Consider the following 15,450-nt stretch of genomic DNA (forward strand, 5'->3'; position numbering starts at 1 on the left):
CAAGGGACGTCACTCTGATCACGAACTCAGTGTTGACTTCCGGTCGTGTTGTTGTGGGGAAGATGTCAATTCAGACAGTGGTATCGAACTGTTAAATGTCATTATTTAGAAGTTTAGTTGGCCTGCTACTCCAGAGAACATTATATCCCATTAACCGTAAATGAATATTGTTCCATGGTAAGTAAAGCCCAAGTTTGCTGTGCCTGATTTGTTTTTATTCACTGCCTGCAGCCACACAGACAAAAAAGAACAGCTTCCATCTGTCAGATCGAGTACGACCAACTCTGGCCACTAGCTATGTCAGCAACTCCACTGGAAAGCTGAATTGCCGTGATAGAGGATGTTAAACCCATTAATGAAAATCCAGCAATATACCTCTTTATTTAGATACTGGCATGGCTTTACCACCTACATGAGTCCATCCATTGTTAGGTTTCGTTAACGTTTCTCCAACTGAACTGTAGTCAGTATTCTGTCGGCGTAATATAGCTGTGTGTATATGCAGAAAAAATCAGGATATACATATATATATAAAGCTCGCTTGATACAGTTATTTTGTAAAAGTAGAGAGTATATTTAATTATTTATACTATATTATGTGCCCTTTGGCTTTAGCTCAAACTATACCGCTATTATCTAACCCGATGGAAAATTTCACTTTGATCTAACGAGTGCATATTACGGAAATGTATCACCGAAGTTGTATTGCAGCATGCTCTCGAGTGTCAATGCAAGGTAGCCGGAGTTTCCTCTGGCCCTGACATCATGATGGCTGGTGAACATGTCTTCAGAGGAAACTTAGGCTATAGTCTAAAAATTGATAATATATATGGAAAGTTACAAAATATTCAATGAAAAGTCAAATTATTAAAATATTTGTATATAGGTTATAAATTATTGAGCAGTTTCCTTAGAGATAATAAAACAGAACCTGGATTGTAGTTGTCTTTGAGCACAATGTTTTCATGAAGGATTGAATAATTTAGAAGTAGAGATAGTATATAATAACTCATCCCAGCAATGTTTCAGGATTAATTGAATATTGAAAATCTTATGACTGCATGCCCCTTGTGTTGTAGTCAGGAAATAATGTTGTTAAATAAACCTATCATTTTATACATTTTATCTTGTACAGAAGAATGGCAGATGCTGACACATTGTTGCAAAGTACAGGTACGTTAGAAAAGTGTTGATGTTGGACTGTCCAAAAAACATCAGGGCCAGCTAGTCCTGTATTGGCAATGGAGGCTAGTTTATGCTCCAACAGCTTACTGGAGTCTCAAGAGCCCCAGACTAGTGAAACTCCCACCCCAGGGGATGACCGCTTTATGGATCAGGAGCGCCCCAGTAACCTTCTCAAGGGATTCTCCCGTCTGTACAAAAACAAAGAGTTTGTAGATGTTACACTGATTGTGGATGGACGCGAGTTTCCTTGTCACAAGAATGTACTGGCAGTGTCAAGTCCCTTCTTCATGGCTATGTTTTCCACAGATATGGCTGAGAGTCAGCAGGATAAGATAACTCTTAAAGAACTAGAGGCACTTACTATGGAGTTGGTGCTGGACTATGTGTATACAGGTTCTGTGATGCTCTCAGAAGACACGGTTCAACATCTCCTCTCTGCTAGTAATCGATTCCAACTCCTCAGCCTCAGGAGTGGATGTGCTGAGTTCATGATGAATCATATCACAGTTAGTAATTGTATTGGTGTGTACTTCTTTGCAAAGGCCCATGAGTGTCAAGTCCTTGCAAATAAAGCTAAAGAAATAATAAACAACCAGTTTAATAATTTATGTAGACAGCAGGAATTTCTCAGTCTCCCTGCGGACAAACTTGTCGAGATTATCAGTGATGATGATATTAATGTGACAGCAGAAGAGACTGTATTTGAAGCTTGTATGGAGTGGTTGAGCACAGACACAGCAGGACGACAGCAGCATCTGACGGCCATTATGGACTGTGTGAGGTTCGCCAATATCAGTTCGTATTACTTCTGTGACAGGATAGATAACAGCCCGATACTAAGGGAGTGTGCATCTCTAAGGAAGACTCTAGAAACCGTCAGGTACTACCACATGCTGAGAAACAGACAACAGGAAATGGATTTAAACTTGATGCCGCGTAAAGGCATGATGTACGAGCGAGGGGTCATGATCATTGCAAATCCGTACACTGAAGATCAGCTGAAAAAATACAACAGTATGGAAATGTTACTACCTAAACTGGGAGAGGTCATCCACATATGTAAACTTCCCCAGAGTCTTTATACCCCAGGTGAGATTTTGTACTGTTATAATTCCAATTTGATTATAATGATATGGTTATCAAATTGAGTCTATTAGGGTAAGAATCTATGTAGCTGGTAAAGGGGATGAAAAATTCTCCATGCAGGTGTAAAATTAGGATAAAAAACATCTTCAGAGGTTTTAATTCTGAGCTCTTATTCTATGTCCATGCAGGCTTAAGATGTCCTTATATTACCTCTAGATTGTGAATGCAACAGTAATGGGCTTGCAGATTGTCAATTTCTAAGTAAAATCAAATAGATAAAAGTTTACTTGTATTTGAAAAGAACAGGGAAATATATATATTTACTTCAAATGAAAGATAAGATTTGAAATTAAAAAATAATATAAGTTTTTGAAAATGAAGTCCGGTTTCAGAGACGTTTTAATTATTTTTATTCAATATCTGACTGCTGTTTTTAGACTTGTACATATACAGTGAAACCTGACTTTACTAACACACTGAAGGGCTGAGTCTATGTGTCGGTACAGTCATGATCAGTGTTGGCGATGACAATGAAGAATGTCACCGTTTTGATTGATATGGTCAGATTATAGAGGATGTTATTTAAGTCAGTGGTTGATAATTAAAATATAAAGACAGGTTTCACTGTTTTTTAATCTTTTTAATGGAATTTGTCATAATTTATGTTCTGTTGTCAGGTTGTGCTATCACGGGAGACAATCAGATATACTTGGCTGGTGGGGCGATTCGTAAGATTAATTACAGAGGTTCTATCACTACGGAGGGAGTATCAAACAACTTCTACATCTACGACCAGGTCGATAGGTCATGGCAAACTAAGGCCAAGATGCATATGTCTCGGTCACAGTTTGGACTTACAATTGTAGATGGGTAAGTAAAAGAAAGAAGTGATATTCTTCACATACTGATATTTTATAAATGGATATGTCAAAGCCACAGGGACTTGGTAAACATTCTCAGTCCAGGACCGTCCTCAGTCAATGTTTTTTCATGTTAATAAAACCATTTATCGACCTTATCAAAAGGCTATAAATGTACAGTGTATATGGACTATATCTAATTTTTTGACCACGTGCACCAATATTTGTAGTTATGATAAGATTGTGCATCATCCTATTTATGTTGCTGATAGCTTTCTGAATATATAGAATGCATTATTTCAAAGGGAAAAGATATGTCCTTTTTAATAGAAATGAATGATTGCCATTATTACCAAATTTATTTGATGTATTGTTAGGTTTGCCTACGCCATAGGTGGACAGGACGGATCTGAAATTCTCACAACAGTTGAGCGATATGATCCTCACACAAATGCTTGGACACTCATCAACCCACTCAACAAAGCATTGAGGTTCATGACCTCCATCTCTTACAAGGGAAAACTGTACGTGTTTGGAGGGGAGACAACCAACAGTATTAGCAGCTCAGCCTACAAGTAAGAAAAACAGATCTATAGGCTTTGTATTTAATGCAGGATTAAAGACTTCATTATCTGTATGGTTTTGTACGGCATTTACAACAGTCTTTTCATGGTTTTGTACAGCATTTACAATAGTCTTTTCCTGGTTTTGTATGGCTTTTACTATAGTCTTTTCATGTCCCCTTACAAAATTGATTCTTACAACCAAAAGATGACAAACTTTTCATAGTTTGATTAAGAATTATTATTAAAGATTCTATTGTGTGATGAATGACTCAAACTGATATAGTCCTCATGTATTCATTCTCCATGTATGGCATATCAAAGTTTATTCTTTGCTTTCCAAATTTCCTTAGATATGACCCAACAGAAGACAGCTGGCAAGAGTTACCTCCCATGTCCACCCCAAGGGTGCTTGCCGGCAGTGTTATCCACAAGGACAAGATATATGTGATCGGTATGACAAGAGCAATATATATATTATCATATCATTGCAATAATAATGAAGAATTTATTTTAATTTTCTTGTTTATTTTTTCCTAATGTCTGAAATTTAATTGAATTTCGCAAGCAGAAAGATGTGATATCAAAAAGTTTTTCTTACCAGATAATATTTGTAGACTTTTACTGAGAATTTAAAGATAATGCTTTTAATACCAACTTAATCTCAATTTTGCTAGCCATGGTTTACAGGCCAACCACTCCTCTAGATTAGACAACATTTAACCTTCACCTTGGCTAGAAAAGTCTGAGATCAGTTTAAAGATCTGTGAAAAGGTTTCATTAAATATTAATGTATTATCAATTTTTTTTTATTAGAGTTAAAAATTTCTAAATATAATGATGTTGATCATTTTAGTAGCCATGCATACTGTACATGTAAAGTTTACCTGTATATACCAGGTAGTTAATCAAAGATGTATGTAACTGTGCCTAGGTCTGAAACACTATATTAGTTTCAGGTTGTTGTTGTAAATTAAACAACATCCTAGACTCTCTTTTGTGTCAAACTTCATTCAAATGTTTAATTCATGATTTTAACATGTTTATCTTTATTTCACTGCTGTTACCATTTTTTCCGACAGGTGGGAACTCTGCTCTAAGTGATAAATGGAAGAAGGAGTTTTTGCCGGAGCACTGTGTCAGTTCTGTAGAGGTGTTTGATCCAGATACCAATACATGGTCCATGGGACCGGAACTTCCCAACGCCATGTGTGGAGCAGGTGAGCTGTTCAGTAAACAAAGATTATGCTATAGTCTGTATAGTTATATGAACATAACTGTACAGTGAAATTCTCCAAACCGGGAAAACATTGGACACGAACATTTCGCCAGTTTAGGGAGGGTTCAGTTAGCAGGAGTGAACCAAGAAATTATAATATTATGATGATTTAAATGCTGTTTGTTTTATAAAGTTTTTTGTTTTGTATCTAGCTACAAATCAGTATGTGTGCTGCCTGGCTCATGTGTTGTATAACTAATTATATACTTTCAGAAAACAAAAAATTAATTTCAGTAATAAAGCTGATTGCATATATGTTCAAGTTTGTATACATTTTGAGGATAAATGATTATGTGTTTCCATTTTTGGAGTAAGTACCGGCCAAACTTGTGCCACTACACTCCTTGCGTCAATGATTGATCTGTTTGAATGATTTAAACATTAAGTGCTTTGCGATGCTATCCCTTTCAAGTACATTTATCTAGAAACCCACTTTGGAACCTTCTGCAAATTAGAATCAAAATTTATTTGTCATCAAGTGTGTTACAACAGCAAAAAATCATCAGACAACTCTCATGTCAGATGTGGTGTTTTGAATCCATGAGGATTCAGGTGAAACAGGTCCACAGAAGTAATTATGAATATTGTAAACAATTCCAGACACAATTTGAATAAGTTTGGTATTCAGAATTCAGAAGAGCAATATTAAGAAATCCTAATGATTTAAAGTAAAAACAAATCTCTGCATTGGTGTTACTTTCAGTATGAAGACATGACAGGGTTTCGTAAGATCGATTTGTAGATGTTCAACAGTAAATAAAAAAGTTTTAATTTTACTGCAAATGTAAAACAAGTTACATCATCTTGTATTAACTAGGCATGTTGGCCTGGGTGGAAGCACACAGGGGAGTATTTCTGTGGGAGGTACAATTGTAGATGGAGTACCAAGGCTTTCACTGACGCCTTTTTATACCCCCGCAACAAAGTTAGGGGGGTATACTGGAATCAGGTTGTCTGTCCGTCCGTCCGTCCGTCTGTCTGTAGACACAACTCCTCCTAAAGCGATGGGCCAATTCCGATGAAACTTCACACAAATATTAATGATCATGTGTAGATATGCATGCCAGTTTATTTTTCTCAAAATTATGGTTGCTATGGCAACTGGTCACTATAAACAGGTTTTCTGATAAGAACCATAACTTTAAGTTTGTCCGGACAACTCCTCTTAAACTGATGGGCCGATTTCAATGAAACTTCACACAAATATAAAGGACCACGTGTAGATGTGCATGCCACTTTATCTTTCTCAAAATTATGGTTGCTATGGCAACTGGTCACTATAAACGGGTTTTCTGATAAGAACCATAACTTTAAGTTTGTCCGGACAACCCCTCCTAAACCGATGGGCCGATTTCAATGAAACTTCACACAAATATAAAGGACCATATGTAGATGTGCATGCCACTTTATCTTTCTCAAAATTATGGTTGCTATGGCAACTGGTCACTATAAACAGGTTTTCCGATAAGAACCATAACTTTAAGTTTGTCCTGACAACTCCTCCTAAACTAAATGGCCAATTTCAATGAAACTTCACACAAATATAGAGGACCATGTGAAGATGTGCATGCCACTTTCTTCTTTTTTCAAAATTATGGTTGATATGGCAACTGGTAACTATAAACAAATTTTCTGATAAGAACCATAACTTTAAGTTTGACCGAACAACTCCTCCTAAACCGAAGGGCCGATTTCAATAAAACTTGACACAAATATAGAGGACCATGTGTAGATGTGCATGCCACTTTATTTTTCACAAAATTATGGTTGCTTTGGCAATTAGTCACTATAAACAGGTTTTCCGATAAGAACCATAACTTTAAGTTTGTCCGGACAACTTCTCCTAAACTAAATGGCCAATTTCAATGAAACTTCACACAAATATAGAGGACCATGTAGATGTGCATGCCACTTTTTTTTTTTTTTTTTCAAAATTATGGTTGATATGGCAACTGGTCACTATATTACTGGGTTATCTTAGTTATCCTCTAATTAACAGTTCCAATTCACCATTGACTCGTGCAGATTGCGGGGGTATTATTCAGCCATCCTGGCGACAGTTCTTGTTTGGACCTGTAATGGATAATTGAAATTGTTTCGTACTTAATGCAAATTCCCAAAAATTGCAATTTGCTCCTGAAATAGTCTTTCTCGATTATTCCCAAAATGAGACAAAAAAGCCTGATCCCAAACCAGTGAGAAAAAAGCCCATGGAAACCCCACATGATGGGGCAGATGACCAGGTCCGTTTAGGGGATGTAAGCCCAGTCACCTAGGTGTAAGTAAGGCATGTGTGTTACCACTGTCCCACCCGACAACCTGGCTACAATACTTGTACTTGATTATCCCATATGTTGGTCTACAACCTAGTAAATAATCTGATACTGATAAGCTTTTCATTTGTTTCCAGGTATTGTGAAGTATGGTAACACTATTCTGATCGTGGGTGGAGAGGACGATAAGAGCTGGATGGCTGGTCTGTGCTGGCTCAAGGAGGATCAGGGTAAACAGATGTGGGTAGAAGGGCAGGAGCTACCCACAGTGATGAGTACATTCGGCTGTGTCGTGGCCAATATACAAGACGATGTGGCGAAAGCGCTAACTACTCAAGACACAAAAATCTGTGTCTGTTTACTGTTGGGACAAGTGATAACTAGGACATCTGATACATGTTCTACAGAATGTAAAAATTAAACTATTGAGTCAAGCACCCTGCCATGCAACTAGCTGAAATAACATTGGCTATTGGTTACCTAACCTGTTGTGATGAGAACCAATGTCCTTGTTACTGCCTATATATAGGACGATATTAGGATATGTCAGATAAATATTAGATCATGTTCCTAAATCATGCAACTCCATTTAACAGGAGCTCTAAGGTTTGTTTGTTTATGCGAAGGAACCTGTTTGAAAAATGTTTTGAATGACTAACCTTTCATGCATAATTCTTACTTACATGACCATCAGATATTAATACATAACTTGGAAATCTTTGTCAAGGCTTGTCAGAAAGTAAGATAGATCACTAGGTCTGTCCTAATATTTAAATGTAAAAATTGTAAAAATGGTCAACTATTTGCAATGCAAAAACAAAAGTGGCCCTGTTGGTATGTGAAAGACACATGGCTACACTACGATTTGTGGCGATGAAGCCCCATTTTGATCTGTGCGTTTGTGTGAAAATTACATGACAAGACACATAGTGTATTATGACTAAAGGTTGATTGTTGAGATGACTAAAGGTTGATTTTTGAGACAGGATCTCTCTACAGCACTGTGATAAGCTGTTTTGGTTGTGTGATGGCCAACATAGATAATGTGGCTATAGGATTTTACATTTAAGCTCATCTTAATTCTTTCCTTGTAATAGACTCTGGCAAAGATGATGTGATGTGTCAGTATTATGAATACATCAAGTACTTTTATATACGGGACTTGACACAATTTTCCTACCATACTCCATATATATATGTATTACATTATCATACATATGTATTTACCATGAGTTGGGAATTCGTGCCAACTCCCTGTGCTTTTATATTTTCAAATATTTTCTTGCAATCCCAAAAACTACTATGAAGCATATACCCGGGTATATCAGTATTTACTGTGTATGAACTGTGTATACATAACTGTATCCACTTTTGAAATCAACATGCGTACCTGTTGTGTGACACAATTTACTCAGGAGGAGAAAGCAGTTGTTTTGACTATAGTTACTGCCCAGTGTGTACCTGCATAATATGAAATGATAACTTGCTGGTTTCTTATAATAACTTAATTGTATTTGAAACTAATAAGTAAGTTTGTGGTATAACGTTTGATTGATATCCCATATAGATAAAAAAATAAGTATAGTTTTATCTACTTTTAAGTTCATTGCATTTATTTTTGTGATTTTTTGTTTACCTCAAAATCAGCAAATGCATTCTTGTATAAAATATGAGTGAAGAAAGCATACCATTTAGTTGGTGCTTGTAATCACAACTGAAATCAACAGGAAAGTATTGAAGTTTATCTCTATGAAGCACTTTATAGATGGGCATTTCCTATCATTTGGCTGTGAGTTCTATATTGTGTTGTATTCCCTATTTACAAAATTATGTATGGTGAAGAGAGCTGTTTTCAAGTCATGACTAGGTTGTGATATGTTAAATTACTTAAACATTTGAACTACTTATTGATAAAAAAGATCTTGACGAATTGTTTGCACACTAAAATGAATACAAATGGATGTTCTAATAAATCACTTTTTTTTTCAAGGGAGATAATCAAGTAGATTATATGAAGACATATCCTTGATTATCTCCCTTTAGGTTTTACAATAAGTTACACTATGATACACAATGGATGTAGGCAGATATTCTGCCTTTAAATCCATATCTTACTAAATCTTTAATGTAAAGAATGTATAGTTCTTTGTTATTTCCTGAGATTTCTTTATTGTTGGCTAAATAATTGTATTTCAGCTCAAGATTTTCCCAATGAGTATCAAGATTAATAACACATTTGGTGGGGTGACTGTTCCAGTTTTTGACAATCCTAGAGCAAAATCAGTTTTTCTGAATGTCATGCTTGAAATTAGTATTTTTGCTTGATGGTAAGGTACTATGCTTGTGACTGAAATGTACAGAATGCTATCTATAATGAAGATCAGCCAGAATGCTGTTTTGATAAAAACAAAATTTTATATGATTTTTTTAAACGTATATAATATATCCAATTGCTACAGTACTTTCATTTTGTGTTTGATTATGTGCCACAAATATTTTCTGTTTTATTTAAATTTTGACAATCAGTCAGCTGTTATTTTAATTTTTCAAACAACGGTGGCATATCAAACAATTTAAAAATTGATTCTCAATTACATGTAATTTACCATTTTCTTGATATAAATATGTACTTTACCTGATATGCCACACGATCGCAAAATATTTTACTATTTCCATGGGATGGTTGAGTTGAGTATGTTTAAATATACTTCCTTTTGATTAAAAAAAACCCTTAAAACTATTGTAACACATTTAAGCTGTTTATGTTTGACTAGCTGGAGTTTTAAAGTTATGAATAATGAAACAATTAAAAAAAATTATGATAGTAATAAAAATATTGTTCAACATTTATATTGTGAACTACATGTATCTAATTTGCAAAATTACTCTGTGCTTCACATTACACGACATAATAATATTTCCAAGCGTTACATAGTGTTCAGACCTTATATGCAAGTAAATTAGCGATCACCAGAAAGTCTGTGAGTCTACTATCAATGTAAAAAAAAAGATCATGAGTATAATTTTAAAAAATACATTAGTGTAAAAAAAAATTCATTTTCGTGAATGACAATTCTTTTTTGCGTATTTCACGAGAGATTAAAATTCTCAAAAATTAATCGTCATGAAATAGGTTCAATCACAGAGTGGTCACAAGCTCTAAACCCACATTTGGCAGTTACCTCATACTGACTGTAGGCCAGTCGTTTTTCTATGGGCCTCCGGCTTTTTTCCACCTCAAAAGCCTGGCACATCCTTAAATGGCCCCGGCTGTTAATAGGGACATTAAACAAAATTAACCAAAATAAAGCAAATACAGTAGGTTTTATATTACTGTAAATTGCAAAGTTTTTTCGTCGCAAAAAATTTGTTACTTTGAAAATGGGAAAATGTCTGTTTACAGTACTGTATTAATGGCCCATGGCCATTTAACAGTAATTAAAAAATGAATTAGTTAATTTCTTTATAAGCATAATTATGATTTATTTTGTTTGTTTGCTCGGTCTCCTTGATGTAACTTGTCGCTATCTCACTAGATATCATCTGTGTACAAGAGGCCTGTCACGTACATTTTGTACATTATGTGGTCTCGCCTTCAATAAACTAGTACATGAACCTATTGTTTAGGAATCATTTACCATAAATCACTGAAATTTAATGCTGTTATCTTTCCTTTATATCAATTATATAAATTTTCCAAATTTCAATTGATTAGATATAAAAAGAAAATAATAATAATTTCATTTTTTTTTTAATGATGTGGCAGGGATACATAAAATGACTTACTCATGACTCAAGATTTGAAGTTGAAAAACGTTACAAGAAAAATTAAGATAAATTTTTACAAGACAGAATTTTTCTAATTTGATGAAATACTGAGAGTAGGAATAAGAAATATATATGAAACACTCATAAAATACTACCTCCTGGGAAAAAGATTTCCAAAAAACCTGCTGATAAAGACAACCAGTACTGTGGATAGCAGATATCTGTCTTTGAAGGCTACATCTGTATAGCAAATATCTCTGTAAAGGTTATCTCTTTATAGCAAAAACATGTTAATAAAAGAAATCTCTATATAGCAACATCTGTATACAAGCCATATATATATAGCAACATCTGTATAAATGGCATATATATGTAGCAACATCTGTTTAAATCCCATCTCTGTATAACAACAAACTATCAATAAAGGCCATCTCTATATAGCAACATCTGTATAAAGGCCATCTCTATATAGCAACATCTGTATAAAGGCCATCTCTATATAGCAACATCTGTATAAAGGCCATCTCTATATAGCAACATCTGTATAAAGGACATCTCTATAATAGCAAAATCTGCATAAAAGCCATTTATATAAAGAAACATCTGTATAAAGCCGTTTATATATAGCAACATCTGTATAAAGCCGTTTATATATAGCAACATCTGTATAAAGAACATCTCTATATAGCAACATCTGTATAAACTCCGTTTATATATAGCAACATCTGTATAAAGACCATCTCTATACAGCAAAATCTGTATATAGGACATCTCTATAATAGCAAAATCTGCATAAAAGCCATTTATATAAAGAAACATCTGTATAAAGCCGTTTATATATAGCAACATCTGTATAAAGGTCATCTCTATAATAGCAAAATCTGCATAAAAGCCATTTATATAAAGAAACATCTGTATAAAGCCATCTCTATATAGCAAAATCTGTATAAAGGCCATCTCTACATAGCAAAATCTGTATAAACTCAGTTTATATATAGCAACATCTGTATAAAGACCATCTCTATACAGCAAAATCTGTATAAAGGCCTTCTCTATATAGCAAAATCTGTATAAAGGCCATCTCTATATAGCAAAATCTGTATAAAGACCATCTCTATACAGCAAAATCTGTATATAGGCCATTTCTATATAGCAAAATCTTTATAAAGGCCTTCTCTATATAGCAAGATCTGAATAAAGACCATCTCTATACAGCAAAATCTGTATATAGGCCATTTCTATGATAGCAAAATCTGCATAAAAGCCATTTATATATAGCAACATCTGTATAAAGGAATCTGTATGATAGAAAAATCTGCATAGCTAGCAGATCTGTCTAATGGAATATGTGTTAAAGCCATTTATATATAGCAGCATTTGTATAAAGGCCATCTTTGTATAGCAAAATCTGTATAAAAGTCATTTCTATATAGCAAGATCTGTATAAAGGTCATTTCTAAATAGCAACATCTGTATAAAGGCCATTTCTAAATAGCAAAATCTGTATAAAAGTCATTTCTGTATAGCAAGATCTGTATAAAGGTCATTTCTAAATAGCAACATCTGTATAAAAGTCATTTCTATATAGCAACATCTGTATAAAGCCATTTCTGTAAAGCAGATATAATATAAGTCTGTCTGTTATCAAAGGCAAGCTAATAGTTTGTTCCCACTGTCCATATCAAGACCACTTGCTCATAAAGACCCATTTTCTTGAATCGATTAAAATGGTTTTATAGACGGATTTTACTGTACATAACAGGTAAGCATTGTGTCTCTTGCTTAAAATACAAAGGTATTGTATAGACCAATATGTCATAAAATTCTACAACTCCAGGGTGTTGCAAAGGACCAATGCTCATTGAAAGATACTTTTTTTCTTTTGACATAATATTTTTTCTTTTGACATAATATTCTGTTCATTTATTTATCACTTTCATTTATATGCTCGATGAAACAATCATGTAAAATAAGTCTGTGATTGCATTTGTTCATGTGGTTTCTGAGAGAAACTTTTGTGATATCAGTGTTAATATAAAATCAATAGTATGGAAGGATTTATTGTTTAAAAACGTACTGTTTACAGTTTATTTTCACAAGTATGATTTCTACTCAAAAAGAAGAAATATTAACCTTCAAAAATATATTGTCCTTTAAAAGTAAACGTTCTCAATTAAGTTTTGACTGATTATTTTGTATGCATGAGGTAATGTTTTAGTTGAAGAATATGTTGATACCCTGCAAGTTAGCGAATATGTCCTCCAATTAAAAATAGCTGGCTATATCAATATGGTATAATGTATATGTAAAGGTGCTTGGATGGAATTTACTTCATTATTATATTAAGTTGCCATCAATCCATGTGACACAATATGATAATTCTTCATCTTTTTCATGGTGAAAGAATATAATTAACTTAAGCATGAGTAATAAGATCACCATTCGTTTTTGTTTGAAATAAAAATGATATAAAAGTAATAGAAATAATATTGTTTTATTCTTGGGTCAAACCCATGACCTTCATGTTGTGAGAAGCAGCTCAGTTCAAAGGCAATAAGGAAGGAACCGCCAATTACCATATGATGAGAAAACATTCCAAATGGCAGCAAAACATGGTCGCTGTCGTGGCCCCGTGTAAATAAAGGAAATCCCAAATTATGTTTGAAGTTACCACATTCGTCGTCTCTGATGGACATACTGTTGTCTCTCTGATGGACATACTGTTGTCTCTCTGATGGACAAACTGTTGTCTCTCTGATGGACATACTGTTGTCTCTCTGATGGACATACTGTTGTCTCTCTGATGGACATACTGTTGTCACTCTGATGGACATACTGTTGTCTCTCTGTTGGACATACTGTTGTCTCTCTGTTGGACATACTGTTGTCTCTCTGATGGACATATTGTTGTCTCTCTGTTGGACATACTGTTGTCTCTCTGATGGACATACTGTTGTCTCTGATGGACATACTGTTGTCTCTCTGATTGACATACTGTTGTATCACTGATGGACATACTGTTGTCTCTCTGATGGACATACTGTTGTCTCTCTGTTGGACATACTGTTGTCTCTCTGTTGGACATACTGTTGTCTCTCTGTTGGACATACTGTTGTCTCTCTGATGGACATACTGTTGTCTCTCTGATGGACATACTGTTGTCACTCTGATGGACATACTGTTGTCTCTCTGTTGGACATACTGTTGTCTCTCTGATGGACATACTGTTGTCTCTCTGATGGACATACTGTTGTCTCTCTGATTGACATACTGTTGTATCACTGATGGACATACTGTTGTCTCTCTTATGGACAAACTGTTGTCTCTCTGATGGACATACTGTTGTGTCTCTGACGGACATACTGTTGTCACTCTGACGGACATACTGTTGTCTCTCTGTTGGACATACTGTTGTCTCTCTGATGGACATACTGTTGTCTCTCTGATGGACAAACTGTTGTCTCTGATGAACATACTGTTGTCTCTCTGATGGACATACTGTTGTCTCTCTGATGGACATACTGTTGTCTCTCTGATGGACATACTGTTGTCACTCTGATGGACATACTGTTGTCTCTCTGTTGGACATACTGTTGTCTCTCTGATGGACAAACTGTTGTCTCTGATGTACATACTGTTGTCTCTGATGGACATACTGTTGTCACTCTGATGAACATACTGTTGTCTCTCTGATGGACATAGTGTTGTCTCTCTGATGGACAAACTGTTGTCTATCTGATGGACATACTGTTGTCACTCTGACGGACATACTGTTGTCTCTCTGATGGACATACTGTTGTCTCTCTGATGGACATACTGTTGTCTCTCTGATGGACAAACTGTTGTCACTCTGATGGACATACTGTTGTCTCTCTGATGGACATACTGTTGTCTCTCTGATGGACATACTGTTGTCTCTCTGATGGACATACTGTTGTCTCTCTGATGGACATACTGTTGTCTCTGATGGACAAACTGTTGTCTCTCTGATGGACATACTGTTGTCTCTCTGATGGACATACTGTTGTCTCTGATGGACAAACTGTTGTCTCTCTGATGGACATACTGTTGTCTTTATGATGGACATACTGTTGTTTCCCTTCTCATTTCCCGACCTGCCAGGTTTCCTTTCTGTTTTATAAAACGGAAATTTTCTGCATATTTTTTTTCACAAGTTGTAAAAAGTGTGGCTCTATTCATGCTGTTTTCAGTGACTTGCTCAATGACATGTTTCCTTTTAAGAAATACAAAATAATTATCTTAGCTTTGTTCTGACAAATGATAAAATCTCGATACAAACTCATTTTGGTACTCTAAAACCGAAAGAAAAGCTCTTTAGGAATGATAATTCGTACTATATATCATAATATGACATTTGAGTTATTGTAAGTAAAGATTGGGAGGGGGTGGGAGAAAGCAATCGCCTAAATCTTGTA

The 15,450-nt window shown here is 35.0% G+C and overlaps 1 protein-coding gene across 1 annotated transcript; it reads left to right on the forward strand.

Moving 5' to 3' along the window:
• Positions 1 to 21: 21 nt before the first annotated feature.
• On the forward strand, positions 22 to 13,494 carry LOC117342255 (kelch-like protein diablo). The gene is made up of 7 exons (XM_033904321.1): positions 22 to 177; positions 1,136 to 2,274; positions 2,949 to 3,141; positions 3,509 to 3,706; positions 4,048 to 4,148; positions 4,777 to 4,914; positions 7,384 to 13,494. Exons 2-7 carry the CDS (start codon positions 1,242 to 1,244, stop codon positions 7,665 to 7,667), a joined length of 1,947 nt encoding a protein of 648 aa, XP_033760212.1. The 5' UTR covers positions 22 to 177; positions 1,136 to 1,241; the 3' UTR covers positions 7,668 to 13,494.
• Positions 13,495 to 15,450: the final 1,956 nt, after the last annotated feature.

Source organism: Pecten maximus, chromosome 14, assembly GCF_902652985.1.
Source record: "Pecten maximus chromosome 14, xPecMax1.1, whole genome shotgun sequence".
Classification (NCBI taxonomy): Eukaryota; Metazoa; Mollusca; class Bivalvia; order Pectinida; family Pectinidae; genus Pecten; species Pecten maximus.

Coding starts and splice junctions, on each gene's coding strand:
- LOC117342255 (XM_033904321.1), top strand. CDS start 1,242: ATGGAGGCTAGTTTATGCTCCAACAGCTTACTGGAGTCTCAAGAGCCC. Junction 2,275..2,948: donor CCAGAGTCTTTATACCCCAG/GTGAGATTTTGT, acceptor TTCTGTTGTCAG/GTTGTGCTATCACGGGAGAC. Junction 3,707..4,047: donor ATTAGCAGCTCAGCCTACAA/GTAAGAAAAACA, acceptor AAATTTCCTTAG/ATATGACCCAACAGAAGACA.